Source organism: Tachypleus tridentatus, chromosome 9, assembly GCF_004210375.1.
Source record: "Tachypleus tridentatus isolate NWPU-2018 chromosome 9, ASM421037v1, whole genome shotgun sequence".
Lineage (NCBI taxonomy): Eukaryota > Metazoa > Arthropoda > Merostomata > Xiphosura > Limulidae > Tachypleus > Tachypleus tridentatus.
In genome coordinates this window covers 79,197,010-79,219,008 of record NC_134833.1, presented here as the reverse complement: position 1 = coordinate 79,219,008, position 21,999 = coordinate 79,197,010, and the positions used below count along the sequence as shown (strand labels likewise).

The 21,999-nt window shown below is 32.6% G+C and overlaps 1 protein-coding gene and 1 long non-coding RNA gene across 2 annotated transcripts in view; one reads left to right on the top strand and one right to left on the bottom strand.

Annotated features, from left to right (window-relative positions):
• LOC143225575 (uncharacterized) overlaps positions 1-14,118 on the top strand; it is an 83,282-nt gene extending 69,164 nt beyond the window's left edge. The window contains exons 3-4 of the long non-coding RNA XR_013013931.1: positions 10,426-10,455; positions 11,407-14,118. This is a non-coding gene — a long non-coding RNA (uncharacterized LOC143225575). The remainder of the gene's footprint in view (positions 1-10,425; positions 10,456-11,406) is intronic.
• Positions 13,338-21,999, bottom strand: part of betaCOP (coatomer subunit beta) — a 55,898-nt gene continuing 47,236 nt past the window's right edge. Inside the window, exons 16-22 of the mRNA XM_076455266.1 lie at positions 21,283-21,372; positions 20,142-20,373; positions 19,351-19,470; positions 18,468-18,613; positions 17,267-17,356; positions 14,964-15,116; positions 13,338-13,737 (exon numbers count right to left, since the gene is read on the bottom strand). Coding sequence (XP_076311381.1) covers positions 13,669-13,737; positions 14,964-15,116; positions 17,267-17,356; positions 18,468-18,613; positions 19,351-19,470; positions 20,142-20,373; positions 21,283-21,372 — 900 coding nt within the window. The 3' untranslated portion in view covers positions 13,338-13,668. The remainder of the gene's footprint in view (positions 13,738-14,963; positions 15,117-17,266; positions 17,357-18,467; positions 18,614-19,350; positions 19,471-20,141; positions 20,374-21,282; positions 21,373-21,999) is intronic.

Sequence of the window (21,999 nt, the reverse complement as noted above, 5' to 3'; positions counted from 1 at the left end):
ACGCCAGAAGTGAGTTTAAGGACTATGGAAAAGGCTTCGTCTGGTCTTCTTAAAGAGCACTAACTTGGCCACGGAAGATTATTTTATTATAGCCTAAAAGCCCTCAAAACTTACTATTCAGTGATAAACTGATTTTTTAAATAAGATATTTTGAAATTATATAAATTTTACAACATTGACAAAACAGTCAGTATTTATAAAAGGAAACTGTAATGTTCTGGGGACATTACGTCATTAACATATTTATGTAGGAAAGAGTTCAGAGATGTCTAAACGAAAACAAACAGTTTAATCATTTGGTTTTAGTTCATTATAAAAAAGGAATATACATCACTAAGCGTTACCATAACACACAACTTTAAGATATATGGTATAGCTTGGGAATTGGTTGTTCACAGGCGATATCTCGAAGAGTTTGGTTTGTTTTCAGTTTCGCACAAAGCTACACGAGAGCTATCTGCGCTAGCCGTCCCTAATTTAGTAGTGTAAAACTAGAGGGAAGTTAGCTATTTATCATCACCCAACGCCAATTCTTGGGCTACTCTTTTGCTAACGAATAGTGGAATTGACCGTCACATATAACGCCCTCACGGCTGAAAGGGCGAGCATGATTGGTGTGAAGGAGATTCGAACCCGCGACCCTCAAATTGCAATTTGAGTTCCCTAACCATCTGACGAGTCGAGTGCTTTAACCACCTGGCCATGCCAAACCATATCTCGAAGCAACAGGTAGAGTATCACCAGTGATAATTAAGAGAAACCCATATAAAACAAAATATGGGTGGTAATCTATATTATTAATAACTTGGAGACAATATGGTTGATAAAAATATAGATTTAAATATTTTAGAAATACAGAATGTTTTATTAACAGCAGCCAATAATCAGGTACATGAAGAGTTTCTAAAAATACTGTATTATTTTTTGCCACGAATCTCTGTAGAAATACTTGAACTTGCAACAGTAAATGGCTGAAGAAGTTCTGTTTTTTTAACAACCCGTAATTTAATTGACCAAATATCTATTTATATATCTATGGGTCATTCCATGTCAAATCATCCAGGGGGCTGCTGGTGACCCCCACAGAATGCCTTGAAAAAATTCACATGTGCTCATCTACCCGTATAATGAAAACTTTCCAAAGATTAGATCAATATCTCTAATAGTTTCTGATTTACATCCCTGTAAAATTTAATTAATTTTTTGTTATTTTTGGCAACTTCATTTTTGGGCAACTTTGGCTGCTTAAAACTACAGGAGTAATGTCACCAGGAATATCTGGTGACATGGTCAAACTGTGGCCTGAAGTAGGGCTATTTTTAGCTAAATCATAAAAAGTTGTATGCAACTAAATTTTTTTACAGGAGATCTAATAAACTTTTAATTACAACAATTGCTGATTTATCAACTGATATGTTATACAAAATTTGAAAAAAGTTCAGCTTTGTATCATATTAAGTCTTAGAGCTACGGCTTATTAAATAAACCAATGCTTTTTACGATTTTTGGTTTTCAGGTGATTTTACAGTCTCACTATGAAAATCCTAAGAGAGATAAACTTGGTTTAACACCATTTTTGAATTCTATGGGATTAATTCAGTCAGTGTAACAAATGCCAGCCTTCTACTTTTGTAGCTTTAAGCATCCAAAGTTGCCCGAAAATGAATTTGCTAAAAATAACAAAACATTAATTAAATTTTACAGTGCTTTAAATCAGAACCTATTAAAGATATTGATCTAATCTTTGGCAGTTTTTCATTATATGGGTAGATGAGCACATGTGAATTTTTTCAAGGCATTCTAAGGGGTCACCTGGAAAATTGTCCAAAATCTGGATGATTTGACATGGAATGACCCCTATATATATATTAAATAACATTGCATTCCATATCTAGTCTCTTTGAGGTTTTCATCTGGTAAAATGAGATCTGGATTGAGCAAAATTCATCTGCTGCAATGGATACAGAGAGCATAGTGTAGTTGGAATACTATTATTATACACTCTTCTAATTCTTGAAAATTCCTAGGAGGCTCGATATAGAATGCTTTGTTAACACTCCTACGAAAAGACGTTTCTAGTCCTGATTTCTCCAAGCCCGTTCCCCTGGCTGTGGTTTCGCTAGATAGTAGATAGGGACAGTGGGAATCTCGTTAATCCATTCATTAATGGATTTAAATGGCAATTTCATTTAAATACAAAATTATTAGCCTAATATTAATAACCTTTCAAGTTGCTCTGGGGCCTATTAGGCCCCACTTTTCGTAGGAGTGATAAAAATATAACAGACCTGTTACTAATTTATAATGACAAGTAAATTATAGATTAATTATATTCATGTTTCATCACCTTGGAAAAGACATTTACACCACAACGATTGTTGAAGGTAAGGATGAGAATTCTCTTTTTGGTCAGCTCGACAGAATTAGGTTAATAGTTTCGAGACTATGGACTTTCATATTACAGTATGCTCTTAAGAACATTTATTTGTAGTTGAGCGCAAAACTTCAGAATGAACGACTTATGCTATGTCCACTTTAAGTATCGAAATCTGATTTTGAACCTCATAAGCTTTCAGATTTACAGCTGAGTTACTGAGAGACTATAGATGTAATAGCTTGAACTTTAAACTAAAACAACAAATAGAAATACATCTGAAAAAATGAATACATTTCCAAAGTATTTCACACGTAATCCCTTAAATTGTGTGTTAAATTACGCTCGAATATCTTTGGAAGTTGATATCTAGTAGCTCTGTATTGTCTCAAGTAAATGAGTATCTCAAAAGAGAGTAGTTTTAACGTACTGTAACTGACAAGTTATAATAAAATAAAACTTCCATTTCATTGTTCTTTTTCGTGAATATAAATAATACATAGTCGCTTCAGGTGCTGTAAAAACATGTTAAAACTAGGAAGACGTATATAGCTTAACATTTAAAAGTCACGGACATATGGAGGATTGGAAAAGGGGAAAAAATGCCTCCTTTGTATGCATGAGGCTAATTAATCCCACAGTATACCTCCATAAAATCCACACGATGCAGGTGAAAAGATCCCATTAGCATGACAACCATAAGCACTGTATTATAGTTAACAAGTCCATCAGGTTTGTTGTAGGTGGGGAAGAACAAAGCAACCACCACAAGTATGGTTTGAAGAGTTATTGGTAGAGCTGAACTGGGTATTCAGGAGCTGAATAACATAAAGGCCGGGAGATGATGAAGGCCCAAAGCGATCAATCACAATTTTTAATGACAGCTTAATAGCTCTTCCTCGAAGTTTGTTAACAACTACCGAGGACAAGCGCCTGGAGGGATTTGCGAATTTTTTTTCTTAAAAAATGTTTAATATGTTTTAAATACGTTGTTGTACATGTGGCTAAATATGAGTAGTACTTATAAACATGATGGCAGGAAGCAATAGTCGTTAGAAGCTAAAAATGTGACAATATTTTAAGTACGTTGTATTACATCTAATTACATAACTAAGAAAGAACAACAAGAACACATTACAATACTTCAAACAAGGGCATTTTCTTCAATAACATGTTTCTTAAATTTTGCAGTTATTCAAAGGCCGTTTCTGAATGAACGTTACTTTTCATAACCATAAACTACAGAATTTTATATTCAGTACCATAAAATATCCGCGCTCCGCTTCACACCCTTCCTCACGATTCACAGAGGCCCACTGTGCCGATAAATTTCCTCCATTATTCTCACTTTTTTTCTAGAATTACGTCAAGGAAGTGTGTACCTCAACCTTCTCTTTCAGAACACTTGACTGAGGTACCTGAGTATGTGTGCCAAGTTTGGTTCCGCTAACTTATTGGTGATCTTTGTTTGTTTGTTGTCAAGTGCAAACCTACACAATGAGCTAACGGTGCTATGCTTACTACGATTATCAAAATCAGTTTTATAGCATTATAACCATCAGATTTACTGCCACTGGAAGAGGGGGCGCTTGTGAGTTAGAATAACTGTTTTTTTTGTTTTTTGGAATTTCGCACAAAGCTACTCGAGGGCTATCTGTGCTAGCCGTCCCTAATTTAGCAGTGCAAGACTAGAGGGAAGGCAGCTAGTCATCACCACCCACCGCCAACTCTTGGGCTGCTCTTTTACCAACGAATAGTGGGATTGACCGTCACATTATAACGCCCCCACGGCTGGGAGGGCGAGCATGTTTAGCGCGACGCGGGCACGAACCCGCGACCCTCGGATTACGAGTCGCACGCCTTACGCGCTCGGCCATGCCAGGCCCTTAGAGTTAGAATAAAAGTATTAACATAGTTTCAAAATTGACATTCCATAATCTCGAGGGGACTAGAAACAGAAAATTGGATGCCAGATCAGAGTTTAGCAACCCTGCAAACCTAGTCCTAGAGCCTTATCATATCCGAGTGACCCTCTAGGCACTTTGTAACTTTTCTTGGCACCCCAAACAAATAAGGGTATTTGGGGTTACACGATATAGATAAGGTTTGGTTTGTCATTAATTTCGTGCAAAATCATACGAGAGCTATCCGCGCTAACCGTCCCTAATTTAGCAGCGATAAACTAAAGGGAACGCAGCTAGGCAACAATATTTATTGGGATATTTGTTTAACAGTCAACAGTGGGACTGACCGTAATATTATAACACCTCACGACTGAAAGGGTGAGTATGTTCGGTGTGACGGGAACTTAAACCGCTAACCCGCAGATTTCGAGTTTAGCTCCCTAACCATCAGCCATGCTAAGCCTCGTATAGATAAGGACCTTCCCCTCTGAGACGTCTCAAAATCGTCTGCCAGTTTGGTGGTTTCAAGTTTAAAAACTGTTGAAATAGTTCGCGGACAATTAAATTCATAAACACTCAGCATGAAGTCATATAGGATTATTTTCTAACCTTAATCTTCCGAGTTGTCTCTGTTTACCGTTATTTAATTACAACGAGCTTTAATAAACACGCGGAAGAATTCTGCAGTGCATATATATTTCGATTTCAAAGCGAATTAGGCATATTTCTTGTGAAATATTGATACATTCTGAAGTTATTAACACGTGAAAATTATAGTAAAAGCTTCATATAACCAATAGCTTGGTGAAGTACAATAAATCCTTCAATAACCGCTCTTTTTGTAAGCTTTAGCTGAATCATTGCGTTCTATATTTTGTCTATGAATCTCCTTTTGTAATTTTTGTAATATGTATTCTCGATTCTGTTATAAATTAATTTTTTTTTGTTTTTGACCTACTTCTTAGCCACTTGTTCTTTATTTATAATAAAAAAAAGGCCCGGCATCGTTAGATGGTTAGAGCGCTCAAGTTGCAATCTGAGGATCGCGGGTTCGAATCCCCGGCACAACAAACATGCTCGCCCTTTCAGCCGGGGAAGCGTTAAAAGTTACAGTTAATCCCACTGTTCGTTGGTAAAAGAGTAGCCCAAGAGTAGGCGATGGGTAATGATAACTAGCTGCCTTCCCTCTAGTGTTACTCTTCTAAATTAGGGGCGGCTAGCGTAGATAGCCCTCGTGTAACTTTGTGCGAAATAAAAAAACAAATAAACTATAAACAAAAAATTGACTTTCAACATACAGACTAAACTAATACTTTTGACTATTAAATTTTGTGAAGTTATTATAAAAGTAAACACATAATAAAGTTTAAATAGTGTATTTTAAATGGGCTTTAACTACGTTTAATCTTAAACGGGAATCTGAACGCAGTTTAGTTATATTTAATGTAATAAAATTACAATCGTTTAAATACGGATTATAATATAAAATTAAATGAAAGAAAACATTTTCCGTAAGTCTTAGCTTTTCATTTTAAGTATCTTGTATAAAATACTTTCAAATGCAATTATATATGAGAAATATATTGTTATTTTGTCTTCAATTTTCTAATGTTTATTCCTGTCAAATTCTATCCGATGTTATATCATACAATACCTTTAACATTTTACAACCCTTACTGTCATAGTGTTTTCTAATGTATATCCCCTTAACCTTTCAGCCAGTTTTATCATGGTGTTTGTTTCTATCCGTTAGCTCATGCTACCATAGTATCAACCCCTCCAACGTCTCAAACCATGCAGTAACTCCTTTTAAGTCTGCTAGACTACATTGCTACAATATCATTTGTTTCGACCTCATAGACCATGGTTCCACATGTCACCACTTCAATCGTTTAGTTAATGCTATTCCAATATCATTTCCTTCAAGTTTCTAGCACGTATTACTGTACTATCATCTATTTCAATCTCTTAGTCCATATCGTTATGTTGACATTTCTCAATCTCCTTGTCTATCTCACCAAAGCGATATTACTACAGCCCATACTACCATGACGATATTCTATGAAACTTATTATACTATGCTCTCAGAATGATTACCCTTAAAATAATTTTACCTATATTACCATAATGATATCCCTTGCTCATGCTACCACAGTGTATTCATTTCTCAAATTTTAGTTTTTCAAATTATGTCTCTCCTTAAATCTCTGATTATATAATAAAGATGATAGATCCCGGAATCTTATCTTTCATACTTCGTGCGGTATAAATGTTTATTGGCTGTCCTATCATAGTGGTGCTTAAAGGTAATGAACTAAAAGTTTGGAAGTCACGAATTCCCGTGAACACAATACAGATATACATTTTAAATATAAAATCTTAATGTTTTAAGTCGTTTGTCGTTACGTACACCAGTATACCTTTATGTCTATACACTAAAGAGAGTAGAAACAAAATCATATATCTTATATTCGATTAATAAAATTGAGTACATTTAAATCAAAGACACGTTATTTAACTTCTAAACTTCATTCTCCAGTGTTCTGTTTGCTTCAGAACAAAGCTACACGAGGGGGCAGATAAATATTGTGAAATAAAAACTTGATTTTTTTCCATACATTTCATGTGTTTTAGAATATTATTAATCAGACCAAATTCGGTTTATTCGTTTCCATTATACATGGATGGGGTGTCTTGTGGATTCTAAAGGATTTTCCAAACAAAAGTTCAGAAGTTACCGTAGGAATATTCGCTGATAAATTCTACACGCTTAAAGTTCAAGGTCTGTTGATAAATGTCATAAACCTTGTTTGACTTACATCTTGTGATTAAGTTTTCATCAAGACCTTTGTGTCAGTAAGTAACCTTATACTTCGTCTATACGAATTTCAAACTCGTTTTATAATCATGAGGCATTCCCAGTGTAAGTTTCAAAATGCAACCATAAGCACTATTTCAGTTAAAGATGGCTATTCCCCTACAGTTAAACTTTAACATTACTGTCATTGCATAATAGCTTATCGCCCTTGCAGCACAAGAAAATATTTATTTTTATTTCAGGCAGTAGAATACCAGTTTGAAAAAAACCCAACAGAAAACGGAGGACGTCTTTGAAAATAACTTAATGTCACTACAACACTTCAAGGAAAAAAGGGCTAAAACTAATAATATAGATATATATCCAAATTAGCTCACGTGTTATATAGAAGCGTCTCTTGTGCCTCAAGGCCCGGCATGGCCAAGCGCGTAAGGCGTGCGACTCGTAATCCGAGGGTTGCGGGTTCGCGCCCGCGTCGCGCTAAACATGCTCGCCCTCCCAGCCGCGGGGGCGTATAATGTGACGATCAATCCCACTATTCGTTGGTAAAAGAGCAGCCCAAGAGTTGGCGGTGGGTGGTGATGACTAGCTGCCTTCCCTCTAGTCTTACGCTGCTAAATTAGGGACGGCTAGCACAGATAACCCTCGAGTAGCTTTGTGCGAAATTCCAAAACAAACAAACAAACTCTTGTGCCTCATATGTGACGTACTGTATGAGGTTGGCTAGTCTATATAATTGCAGGTTTACACTAGTGATAATTATTTATAAGAAAGCTCTCTGACCCACTTTTTATGTTATTAATTAAATGATATTTATCATCTTCTCTGAATAAAAATATTGAAGTTATTATTTTACAGATGATTGAGAACATTTTTATAATTATTAACAAAAAAATGGTGAAGTGGGGACTAACTGTCTAGTTCAGTGTGACCTTGTCAAAAAGTTTTGGGGGACTAATTTATTAAAGTTGAACACATGGAAAGGACGACGTTTTGAAAGACGTCTGAGCAGAAATCCAGAAAATGAAATATGTGCATAATGAAATACGAATGAAATATAGTGCTCCCCTTGATATATGATGGCACTTTTCACAAGTATTCAACAGGTAATTTTAAAAAGTATCTGAAGTTTAATCCGTTCTATAGTTTTACATTCAATTTACATCGGAAACACAGCTCTGCTCATATAACAATTTTAGGTAACACAACTTTAACAAAAACTCCTATGAAATTGAATTTGGACACTGTTTTTTTCAAACCGTTTCGGGGCCCGGCGTGACCAGGTGGTTAAAGCGCTCGACACGTAATCTGATGGTCGTGGGTTCGGATCCCCGTTGCACCAAACATGTTCGCCCTTTCGCCTGTGGGGGCGTTATAATGTTAGGTCAGTCCCACTATTCGTTGGTAAAAGAGCATCCCAAGATTTGGCAGTTGATAGTGATGACTAGCTGCCTTTCCTTTAGTCTTACACTACAAATTAGGGACGACTAGCGCAGATAGCCCTCATGTAGCTTTGCACGAAATTCAAAACAAACAAATAATCCTTTCCGTATGGTTTATATTCAAACAGTGTTTGCGTCACAAGATGGTTTGTTATAGTAAATATTTTTACTTCAGTGACATCTGGATGATATACATTCAGAAAAACATTCGTTACGTTTAGTAATTATGTCACTTAGACTAACTTGCACGTTATCAGCTAACTGAAGAAACAAAGTTTCGGCAGGGGCAAACGTTTGTTCGAGTTTGTGTTATTATAAAGACAAACTAGCTAAAACTCAAAATAGTATTATTTTCAACAACAAAAATGTTTTATTGTTTTAACATTTTGGAAAACTTGGATAACGCAATACTTAGTAGCTATTTTTTCAATTAGATGAACCAAGTCATGATATTACCCTTTTTTGATAAGAACACTCTCCCATTTTATAAACGTAAAGGCTAATATACAACTGTACCATTGATAGAACTAATATACAACTGTATATTCTATTCTTGACTAAACTAATAAAAAAACGTTAGCTGTATTCTTGAATGGGTAAATAAACAAGGGTTAGTTACATTTTTACAGAACTAATGCATGCGAGTTGGTTTTGTTCTTAACTAAGTTAGTTAAAAAAATGTTAGTTGTGTTGTTGATGGAGATATACAAGACTAGTTGTAATCTTGAATAAGCTAATATATGAAAGTTTTATTCTTGTAAAACTAAGTAAAAGTAAAGAAGTTGTTCATATGACTGACCTTATAAGGAAGTAGCCAGTTGTTTAAATAAAAATTACATTTACCTAAACGTTACGTACTGTTAAACTTTGTATGTATTTCAATTAAATGACCTACTTCAAATAACTACATAACATCTTCACATATTTCGAAACAAAACTTATGTAAAAATTACGTAAATCTAAATAAATATATCTTCTGAAGTATTGCAGTCCCAAATATAATTATTGCAGTATGATTCAAAAACATTAAAAGTGTGTACTTATATGTATTATTTACAAAAAAAAAGCACAAGATGTTGGAAAGCATTTTAGGCCCTAATCACAAGGGCCTTAAGAATGAGCGTACACATGAAACGATCCGCCTTCTTTAAGACATGAAAGTTTCTTGCGAATTCTTTTGAAACGGACTGACCTAAGTTTATCATCAAGTATGTTTTATCATAATCACAACCGATGGTTTGGTTTATGGAAGTGTAGCTTTTGTTCACAGCTGAAAAAACGTTAAAAGGTCTAATATTCCTTTTGTCGTAAGTACAAAGAGTACACTATCAGAGTTTCATAGTTGTATATCAGAATGTTTATGTTAATTTTCACCAAAAATACGACTGACTCATATAAAAACTATATAAACATATCGGTAGTTTAATTATAAAGTTTATTGCTTATATATACTATAAACTGTTTATTCTACTCAGTCAAATGAAGCAAATGTTATTTTATTCATGTTTTTTTGCTCAGCTGTCATCACATAAATATATCATACCGTAAGAAAAACATGTTTATAAGTTGAATTATTTTTTCTTATCAAGACATTCGCTACAGGCTTTCCGTTTCTTCCACTATACATCATTTACATGTTTCTTATCAATATTAATTGGAAATCTTAACTAAGTGATTTTCTTTATACGAATTGCATGTATTAAGTACACACAATTAAAATCGTAATTTCTAGGCTTCTAATTATAGATGGACATATCTGAAAACTTATTATCGATTTGAATAAACTCGACAATTGTTTAAACTTATGTGGGAAACTTGCTTTGTTGTTATTTTGAAATTGTAAGAGTTCTTTTACAGATTAAGTATAAAAAATATTTGACTTTTCAGAAAGACTTCATCATTTCATGGACTAACCAGGTAAATATCATTCTGTAATGACGTCAAGTTTCCAAAGCGCAAGTTTTATGATCTGTAACAATTTCTATATGGTTAACAAATCAACTAACTTAGAAAATTATTAACCATTAACGTTTCGCATTTGTTAGGGTGCTTATTGTTCTATGTTACAAAATCTCCTACGGACAAAATGTCATATTTAATATTTTTTTTATTTCTTAAGGTACTTTATTCTATAAAATTAATATTTGTTATTTTTATATGATGTAAATATTTTAATCTCGAGTGTAATACGATTTATTTAGTGCCAAAATTGTAGTATGTGCTTAATAATTAGCACAATATATTTATTTTGATAGTCAAACTTAACGTATTTGGAGAAACTAACAAAGGATCATGACATTAAAAAACAGATTTCTATACCCATGTTAAATAGAGCACAGACAGCCCCATCGTGTAGATTTTACGCTTAAAAACAACCAGACAGGTACGGTGTCATGTACTCAGCAGTTTTATTAAGATTGTTACAGTTACCTAAAATTTCTTCTGCCCCTCGCAAGTACAGCGGTACGTCTTTACATTTACAACGCTAAAATCAGGGGTTCGATTCCCCTCGGTGGGCTCAGCAGATAGCTCAACGTGGCTTTGTTGTAAGAAAACAAACACACACACACACACACCTAAAACTTCCTGTATTGTTAACTCTACGTGAGAATATTTCGTAAACTCCCACAAGATTGACTAGAACCAATTAGATTGTGGAGGAAACAAGCAGAGTGACAGTAAAGGATTTACAGTACTATCCAGGTACTGTTATATTTGATTCTGAAACATCAGCGTTACATTAATCGAGTCAGTTAATTCTTGATAATGGTAGGGTGCCTCTTTCGAACACTTGGAATAAATAAAACTTTAAAAACATCAAGTGTAAAAACTTTTCGTTTTAATTAAATATCGAGTTTTATCTTTCAGTGTCTGTAAATCATCACTTAATAAGGTGTATCATCTATACATACAAGTTTCCATTTCGAAATAAAAGGTGAAAAGGAGCGCCAATTACTTTAGAAGTATAACCGGACTTTACTTCCTGCAGAAATTTCTATACGGTAAGTTTCGGAAGACCCAACTTCAGGTAAGATTAACTGATTGCACTTGGTATGCAAGCCGTTTGGCAAGGACGTATGTGGTAATTTCTGGTTAATTGATGTTAATGAAACCTTATTGGTTGATTGAGTTATATTTTTCCGGTTTAAATGAGAATCGAGTGTATTAATAAGTGATCAAATGCGTTACTAAGAGGGTTTTTGTGTTTATGTAAAAAGGTTCCTTGTTCTGCTTCAATGAACCTATAACTGTCCTATTTGATTGTACTCCTTAATACAAGAGCGAACTGCTGGAGTCATTAGTCTTCTACTGTCTTTCTTCCAAGTGTAGGTTTCTTTGCAAGAATGAAATATTTTATAGATGGCGTTTTGTACTTATCCCGTCTATTTTTATTTTGTTTGTGATTATCCGAAGACAATTTCAGCGGATATCCATAATGAAAGTTTTGGCTACATATTTAATTTGTTTGATAACCACTTCTCTAAGTTCTATTATCTATGAAAGTCAGCTGGTGCCCACTTAAACCTTTGTTTCACTATAAATACACTAGCTAACTTATCGATTAAAGGTTTCGATTTAGGTTAATAACACATAACTAATAACACTTTTTTTTTTTAACACAATAGTTTGAGACACCATCTTTGGATAACAAGCTCTCAGCTTCCTTGTAGAACAACAATCTCTGTCTGTGTAAAGAAGCAACGTTCAGGACACGGATTACTTTAAATAAATATTCATACTTTACATAACGTTCAATGCAATAGATTTTCATCTCTCAAAAACATAAGATTATTTCAACAGGAATATTCATACCCTTAAGTTTTGTAATATTTTACACACACCTATGAAAGAATTTAAACTTCTCATTCTATAAGCACAAAATCAATATATAAAAAACGCCGCTATTATACAAATACGTATTTGCTGTAAAAGTAATTACTGAGATGAACAATACAAAACATTACAATTTTAAACTTGAAAATAATATCAGTACAAGATACATTGGGAATGTATGTTGGTTCTTTTTTTTTTTTTCCCATCTACACGTTTAAGAAACTGAACCTATTTAATACTCTAAAGTTATCCACACAGATTCCTACGAGAAAATACCTAAACCATATTGTTAAGCATTCAACAAAGATGATAAAAGTTTATTTTCACATCAGTGCGACGACGGGCGACTATTGTTTTACTTGAATGATGACATGTGTAGTCGCAATGTCCAATTTCATTTCTTTTGATAATAACGATTTTTTATGTGACTACTTTTCTGACATTGTGATGCAAATATAAGAAAGTGAACATTAAAACAGCCTTTGGTTGTCTTTTACTAAAGATCTTAATACCGTCATCTGGTGGAAAAGAGGATAACTACATTTTAGTATAAAACAGAAGTAAAATATTTAGTCATACGTGGAGAAAGCACAAATTCACATTTATTTTGCTTTTACAGTATGGCTATTAAACTATGATACCTTTGATTATACCTTATTAAAGTCTACAATGTTTAAAAAGCTCACCAAAAACAAGTTAAACAATGATGCTGTTTCTCAGTTTTGTAAAGTCAACAGTACTTCAAAAAAAGTAGTTACTGAACCAATACACATGCTGAAGAACATGTTCATTATTATGAGCTAATTAAAAAGGACATTTAGTATCTTTAAATATAATTAATATCCTTTGGTTGAAAAATCTCTAGTCTTTCATTTGCTCACGTAAAAACTGTAGATGCTGTTATTTATGAAGTAAATTGTATTTTGTTTCAAAGTTACAGCTATTAACACCACTAAACATTTGAATCAACTCCCATATTTTTATTATACCAACCAGGTTTGTATCACTACAAAACATTAAGAAAGGTGAAAAAATTCTTGGAGTTCCATTCAGCTTCTGGTAAGAAAGGAAAAAAAAAACCACAAAACTTGAAGAGACAGTTAGTTCTCTTTTTTTGACAGCTGTCAAAAACTGTGTAATTAAAGCATATATACTTAACACAATGTAGTTAGACTTATTTTATTGATCTTACACGGAATCCTATTCTGTGCGAGTTGGTACATACCACTCCAACAGAGTGCGGTGTAATAACGGGGTACAATATGGAAACAAAAAAGATAAATTATGTAAAAGGTTTTAGGCTCCAGTTTTCATAGAAGATTTTTGTGTTACATTAATCTTGTCTCCCAGACTCAAAGCCATACCCTAGAAAGAAAGAACAAAAATAGTTACTATCTTTACCAGTGGGATACAAATTACATGTACAATGCCAGATATTAACAGTCACACCATTTACACCAATAAAAAATGTATCTAAACTGTATACTGACTGCCTTAAGTAGGAAACTGCTTTAAATGGTTATTTATATAATTGTTTTCTAAGCTTGACATTAAAAAAAACAACAAAAAAACTTCCTCAACAAATCGCAAGTAAAGCAGTTTTCCCATGTAAAAGAAACTATTTTTCCCCCCAGAAAAACTCATGGTTTATCTATCAAGCCCTGAACTTCTGTGTGAGTGGAACTAAGTTGGAATGAAACACTGTAATTGAGTTACAGGATGGAATAAAATAAATAAATGTTAAAACCAATGTTCTCCATCACTGAACTACACACATCTGTAAAGATCAAATCCAAACTAAAACGAGTACTACAAATAATTAGCACACATTACCAAACTGACTTTAAACCAGAGCCAGTCTCTATGTATTGAAACTGCACAAAAGTGTTTGAGGACTCAATTAAAGTTGTTTAATATAATTACACAGAAAGTGTATACAAAACCCTTTGTGTCTTGTTTAGTTACTTCACATTAAAGGCTTGTTTGATCTATATTACTCTACATGAAAAACCTTTTCACAGGATAACAGTTTAAAATGTCATCATTTTTACACTACATGCACTGTACACCTGACATTACTTTTCATTCTTATCACAGTTTTATAAAGTATAATCTTTGAATATACAGAAATTTTGAATTTAGAATTATCTAACTTTATAAAACTGGAAAAGGAAAAATGAAGAATGATGGAAAATATTTGCAGTAAAAACAAAAGTCCATGTTAAGTAGCATAACTGTCAGTTGTCTTAACACATCATAATCATGGCAGTTTTTGTTAAGTAGCTTGTATGTTTATTAATATCTTTCCTTGTCAGATTTTAAAGCCATTGACAGGCAAGCTCTGAGTAATTTCTTAATACATTAGTTTATTATCCAGACAGCATTCAAAGTTTGTAAAATATTTACATGTTCATTACATTTTATAATTTATTGTTAAGTATACACAACATTTCATTTACCTGATAAAATACATTATTTCATTCTTTTATAGTTAACAGGGTAAAAACCACTTTTGTTACAAATTGAGAATTATTAATATACTCTTGCTCACTTTACTTAACATTTAGTCATCCCTATTCATGACCTCTTACCTGACTTTTAGCACGTATACGAACATGGCCACTAACAGGTCCATTGGGATTGTTGGGATTTTTCTCAATGCTTACATTAGCTAATGCGTCTTCACCAAAGATTGATTTAGCATAAAGGTTAGCAGCCATAAAACCACAATCACCAGAGAGAGCCTTTATGAAGTTATAAAGTAACAAAATTAAACAATTTTAAATGTCTTAAAAACTGAATTATTATATAAAATAGACACATAAGTAAAGGCAAGAGAGCTTAAAATGAGTAAAAATGTGATTTCAGTTACACAGTTTTAAAACTATAAAACTCTCATGTAGTACTAATACATTAGAGACTTTTGAGCTCTTATAATCTATAGTATTTTAATACACACCTTTTAGTGAAATGAGATGAAGTCATTTTTCTTTTAATAGATTTTTTTCAGTTATGCTTAAAACTATAACAAAGACATTTGTTCTACTTCTAACCATTTATGTAACAAAATTTTAAAAGTAATATCCCTCACCCAAATTAATACTTTTTCCTCCACTTTACAGTACATAAAATGAAAGTAAAGGATTTTCAAGTTGGATGAGACAATGCTGTATATTAACTTAAACAATTATAATTGTTAGAATATACCATTTTCATACACTTAAGTAATACAAGTACACCCTTGTGCAAATTAATTGAAACAAAACAGAAAATTAAGATTTTTTTGTCCTATTTCAGAGAATCCAAAAATTACTCACAAATTAATACATGATATGACCGCCTTTATTTTTCAGAAGATCATTAATCTGCTTTGGCATTGAGTCCACGAGATGACTGCAATCATTACTAAGTTTTGGATCGCATTATCACATCTCAATTATGGCCTCAATCAGCTTATCTTTTGTAGTACATTCTTTTCCCCAAAGTCTTTCTTTACAAATTGCCCAAAGATTTTCAATAGGATTTAAGTCCGGAGAGTTTCCAGGCCAGTCCAGCACCTTTATTCGCATTGTAGTCATAAAATTCTTCACAAGTTTCAATGTGTGGCATGGAGCCAGATCTTGCTGAAAAATCTCTTTTTTCAATTCTGGAACAACTCTCCTCTGCAAAACTTCGATGTACTGTGGTCCTCGCATCATACCTTCTATGATATGTAAGCCTCCAATGCCATATTAGCTGAAAAAGCCCCAAAACATCTTCTTCAAGGGATGTTTTACGAACTGATTGATGTGAGATTCTTGAAGTTTCTTACCTGGAGATCTGTGAACATGCAGACTTCCTTGACCCTGTACGAAGAAATGAGTCTCATCACTGAATAACATCTTCCTCAATTGTTCTTGCATCCAGTTCTTTTGTTTCAGACTCCATTGATACCGTTTTTTCTTCATTGAGTTGGTAAGAAGTTTTTTGATTGGTCTCCTTGCCCTTCTAATGCAATTTCGAATGACATAATATTCCTCAAAATTTCGTCATATATCCCAAAAATAGATCGACTGTACTGCAAAACACAGCTAATGACGCTCTCTGTGTGAAAAAATGACTATTAAATGAAATCAGCGGGTCCAGCGAGCCTACACCGGCCACCATGCTGAAAATATTGAAAAATGACCATTTGTTTCAATTAATTTGCACAAGGGTGTAGTTACATTTTTTTTACATATTTTAGGCAGTAGTGAGGATCATTTAATGTTTTTTTTGGTACAAATTAATAATCTACAAGATTCAGAAAAATAAACACTTGTTCATTATTTTTTATAATTGTTACATTTGCAGTTAACAGCATTTACTTCTTAGTGTTACTATCAAAACTTCTTAAACCAACAGTTTCCTTTAAACTAAAAATATTACAAACAGAGAATGTACAGGATTTTTAGTGTGTGTTTTCTTACAGCAAAGCCACATTGGGCTATCTGCTGAGCCTACCAAGGGGAATCGAGCCCCTGATTTTAGTGTTATAAATCTGTAAGCTTACCATTGTACTAGCAGGGAAGGGGTTAGAATGAAGCAGTTAAAGTGTGTATAACAGTATAATTACCAGTTTTAGTATTAACTAATGAAACTTCAGACCACTGTTTTATACAACCACAAAAGTATTACCATGAAAGTTGCTGGAAATTACAGCATATATCTACTGTAATAATAGATATATGCGGTAGAGTATGAATAATGTAGTATTTTATAAGAATTGCATTCTCATAGGATTTTTGACAATGTCATAAACGTAAATTACCCAACTGTGTCTAGTAACAAACGTTTTATGTTGAAATATGTAATCAAATGCTGATAGGAATTAATATTTTGATCTTTGTGTTAGGTATTAAAATATCTAACTTACCTTGTCTGGTGTTAAACATTTCATGTTGGTATATTTAATCAGATGATGAAGATAGGAATTAAGGTCTGTGATATTGGTGTTCACTGATACCTGCAACAGTAAAACGTTCAGTGTGTGCGAGTGACACATGGAATCAAACACCAGTTAAGTGACTAGATTACAGCTAACCTTATCTTAAATAAGCCTAAATGTAGTCTTACATTATTATGAGACATTATACATGTTTAATACAAACTTCACACTTCATACAAGTTATTTACATATACAATGACATGTTGCTGCAAATGCAAGCATTGATGCCATGGATAACAAGTAGAACATCTAAATATTAGAGTTACACCAAATTCTTTTCATTCAGAAGTGCAGTGTTACTACAGTAGATATATCCTAAAGAAATATATTGAAAACATTTTGTGGATAAATATTTGTATAAAAAGATTATTAAAAAACATTGTAGAGCTAAAGAAAACAACATTCTGAAAAAAATGAAACCTTCATTTCTCTCTTTGGAAGCAAATAAACTCAAATAGAAAATCATTTATTTAAACAATAGGTTCCAAATCCATATGTTAGGCTACAAAATAGGAGCTATGGATAGTAAACCGGACTCAGAAAACCCTCACAAGGAAGTTGAGTACATGTTTCTGTACCATTAAGAAAACAAAGATAGGATTTGAAACTTAGAAGGGTTTAATCTAAAATTTTCATAAGCTTCTAGCAAAATCTTGAAATCAACAATAGATGTTTTCTTAAGATAGATGATTAAAAACTGGAATCATAGCAATTCCTATCAACTACACACTTGAATCAATTCAGCTTCTTGAAGCTAATGTACAGTGGAAAGTGTGTGAAAAGTTTACAAACATGAACTATTAAATTGACTTGCCTATTACTTGCATAAACTTATTTCACAAAAAACTGTGATGTCACAAAATAAGGCATCACCATGGTCATCAGAACGTGCACAAGTAAAAACGATGAAAATAGTCCAGAATGAACTATAAATTCAAACTTAGCATTTTTCACACTAAACACAGTGGTTAATCATACTGACTTGTACAGCTTGGGAAGTGTTACAAGAGTAAAATAAACTTTAAACACTAAATAGTAAAATCATGTTCAACAAGTTTCATACAAATACACAGGCAAAAGGTTAAAACAGTTTTAAATTTTCCTAAACATGAATAATACAAAATCTTACCTTGTTTTCCCATTCAAATTCTGCCCACATCTGTCTAAATTCAGTGTCTGTGCAAGTAGCAGGTACTATGTAGTCCATAATGTCAATATGAATGTCATTCAGCACCACAACATTACGGTCACTTGTTGATCCTTTCACATCATACACTAACAGAAAAACATTTGTATATTAATCAGGTATTAATCTCATAACCATCAGCTTCTTTACTGTGTAAAAATATAGATAAATGCTAAACTAAGCTTAAAAACTCTCATTTGAAGACCATAGATTAGTTTGACAGCACTATTTCACTATTTATTCCTACTATAATACTTAAAACAGAAAAGTAATATAGGTCATGAAGTCTTTAGGAGCTGTTGCTTAGACAAAACCAGTATTTGTTTTTACTACCTTAAAACAGTATTCCTGTATCAGTATTCAACAGTCGACTGAAGTGATATTTGGATAAGTAGGAAAAAAAAGTGTAAACTGTATCTCAGGGTATTGGTATTAACACTTTTACCAAAATAAAAGCTGAGAACATTTCAACCTTCTCTGCTTTATTGTGGTGAAAGTGTTAATATCCATACCAACCATCCTGAAATACACTAACTTCAAGTGGGCTTCTCATGATAATGAAGTGCAAATTGTGTTTACAAAATACATATGCCTCAACTTTAATTTTTGGAGATCAAGGTCAATCAAAAATGTTGTATCTGTTGTACAAGTTTGTTCAAAATCTATCTGCTAACTTCTTAAATATTCTGTCTACCAGTATGGGATGGATGGACAAGGCTTAGCACTGGGGAATAAAAAAAACTTCCCTTGATATGGTTGAAAGAATCATTACATGTAAATCACTTTTTTTTCATTTACATGTTTAAAGTAAAAATCTTTTTCATACCTATGTTTCCAAATATTATTCCATTTTCAGTAGAAGCAACTTTCACACTAGCTTTGATATTACTGAAGTCATGAGGTGCCAGAATGATGGGGGTTGGCTTTTCAACTAATTTTAAGTCCCCTAAAATAAAGTGTTTAAAGAAAACACATTGCTGAATCTTCTAATAACTAAAACAAATATCTAAATAGAGTTATACTTCATTATAAACTAATAAATCAATTTAAAATTTTAAATATAAAAAATTACAAGATAAGTGATTGATTACACAATCAATAAACAGTTGAAACGATAAATACTGTATAAAATGAAAAGTACAAAACCAATTAGTTTCAGAACTTATCTTTATCTAATTTAAAGACATAAGAGAAAAGTGTCTTTGGTAAATATCCAAGCTACCTGTGAAAAAAAAAATTAAAATTTTTATCTTATCCTTGATATTAGGAAAGTGTTAATGTTATAAGTTACAATTCTAAAATAATTAGGAATTACTAATTTAAAAGTAAAATGGTTTATGTAACTTTGGAATCTACCAGAATGTTCACTTCCCACCTTTCTGTTAAATCTTGTTTTTAGATAATCTTAAGATTCATGGTTTAATCACATTTAACTTTGTGCTGTTGGAATTTCTTTCATCTTTAAAATACAGGGCTAAATTATGTTAAACAGTGAAGCTATGTACAAACACTATTGAATAAAAATTTCTGTTGAATTGTACTTAGAGCAGAAAGTGTAAATACAATACTGAAACTACAAAGTTACATACGTATATAGAAATACACAAAGTGGCTTACCTAATGTAGCTAGTTCCAATGTACAATTCTGAAGTGTATCTGCAGTCTGATTTACTATAAGTACATCAAGTACAATATCATACTGATTCACATGAACATAAGCTTCCGAGTATACAGGGTCAGAAAAGCCTGTCAGCTGGGTTACTTTGCTCAACTTAGAGGATGATAGATCAGCAGGACTCTCCTTCTTTACAAGACCCATGGCTTGGGAGAGACTCAGCTCAAAGATGTTCTGTATAAATGATCAAGTAATGGCATTAAGACTAGATTTACAAGATAAATTATGAAATCAAGATGCACAAGATTTAACGTAATTCCTTTTTAAGGACATTAAAATTAAACTACCATAAATGAAGGTAAATCATTCACAAGAATGATATTTTAGGTCAGTTACCACGCTCACACTACTTCCTCTATCATTAATCTTATTCAGTCTGATGATTATTACAAAACATTGCATGACAGAACAATTTATGTTGTAACAATTGTGTGAAACAACACATTTTGACAAACCTTTCACTGTGAACAGATGTCTGCTTCTAAAACAAAGCTTAAGCAGGTCAAAACAAAGGAATAACAGAAATTAAGTTAAAAAGGATTTCTGTGATACAATCTTTTTCATGAAAACAATCACCAATTTTGAAATATGGCTGTTAACCTGTAACCTTTGGCATGTGACTGTCAACTTCAAATCTTTGTTTATGGTACAAAAATATACCCTTAGCTTCATCATAATATATATATATTTTTCTTTTTTTTAAATATAATGATCTTCTTTTATAACCACAGCCTTTAATTTGTAGAGGTCTTGAGATATAGTTTTAAATCCCACTGCTGAGAAAGTTATTCTATTTCCACAAATACCATACACTCATGACTTGCATCAGAAATAGTGTGAATATTAATATATGAAAATTGACATTAAAAAAGAGTTATTAACAGTGTTTTCATATACTGAGAAACAAAATAGTACTTCCATATTGTTAGTCTACACCGTAAGGGTAAACAAAATATTTAAAATACTGCTTTTATCTTCTGCACCATGAGTAAACTATTATTCTTGCTGGTTTTTTTTTTGTTTTTTTAAAATGAAACCACCCTGTTAAATATAAAGAAATCAAACATTTCAGCCATAACAAACCTCTGTTCCCATTAGGTCTCCTCTAGATGCCAACTGACTGAATGGTATGGGGTCATCAGCATGAACAATAATACTCTTCTTTTCTTTAGCCTAATAATGCAAAATAAAAAATATTTTTGACAAAAATTTGAAGAGGAAAAACAGGGATCAGACACTAGTCGCAAGAGATAATACGAAGGTGACAGTACTTTTTTAAAATAAATCATGGAAAGATGGGTATAACATTAACATATCAGTGTCTTTCCAAGACAAGGCAATAAAGAGAAAGGAACAAAATTTAAAAAACACTCACTTTGTGTGAAAGTTAGCATTATATATGAAAATTATCAGTAACTTTCTGAGCAATCTGAGAAGATAATAAAAAGACCTGCAAGTCTGAGTGAACATCAAAAGAATGATACAGTTTTTATCTTTACTTTTATTATGAGCATATAAGAAGGTTGATAGTTAAAACTATATTGTATTTTGAGACGAAAAACTAAGACTAGTGATATTTTTTGTATATAAAACACACACAAAGAAGATGAAAAATGTAAAGTTACACGTGTGTTTGTTTTTAAGAATGAAAAGAGGCTAAAGTTCATACCAGTCCTAGTAACTTATTATGAGGAATCATGAAGTTAAAGAACATAAAATGAAATCAGTATTTTTTTTTTTATGGAATGAAAAACTTTTGAGCAAGATACTTAAATTATTAGTATTACTTTCATTTAAATT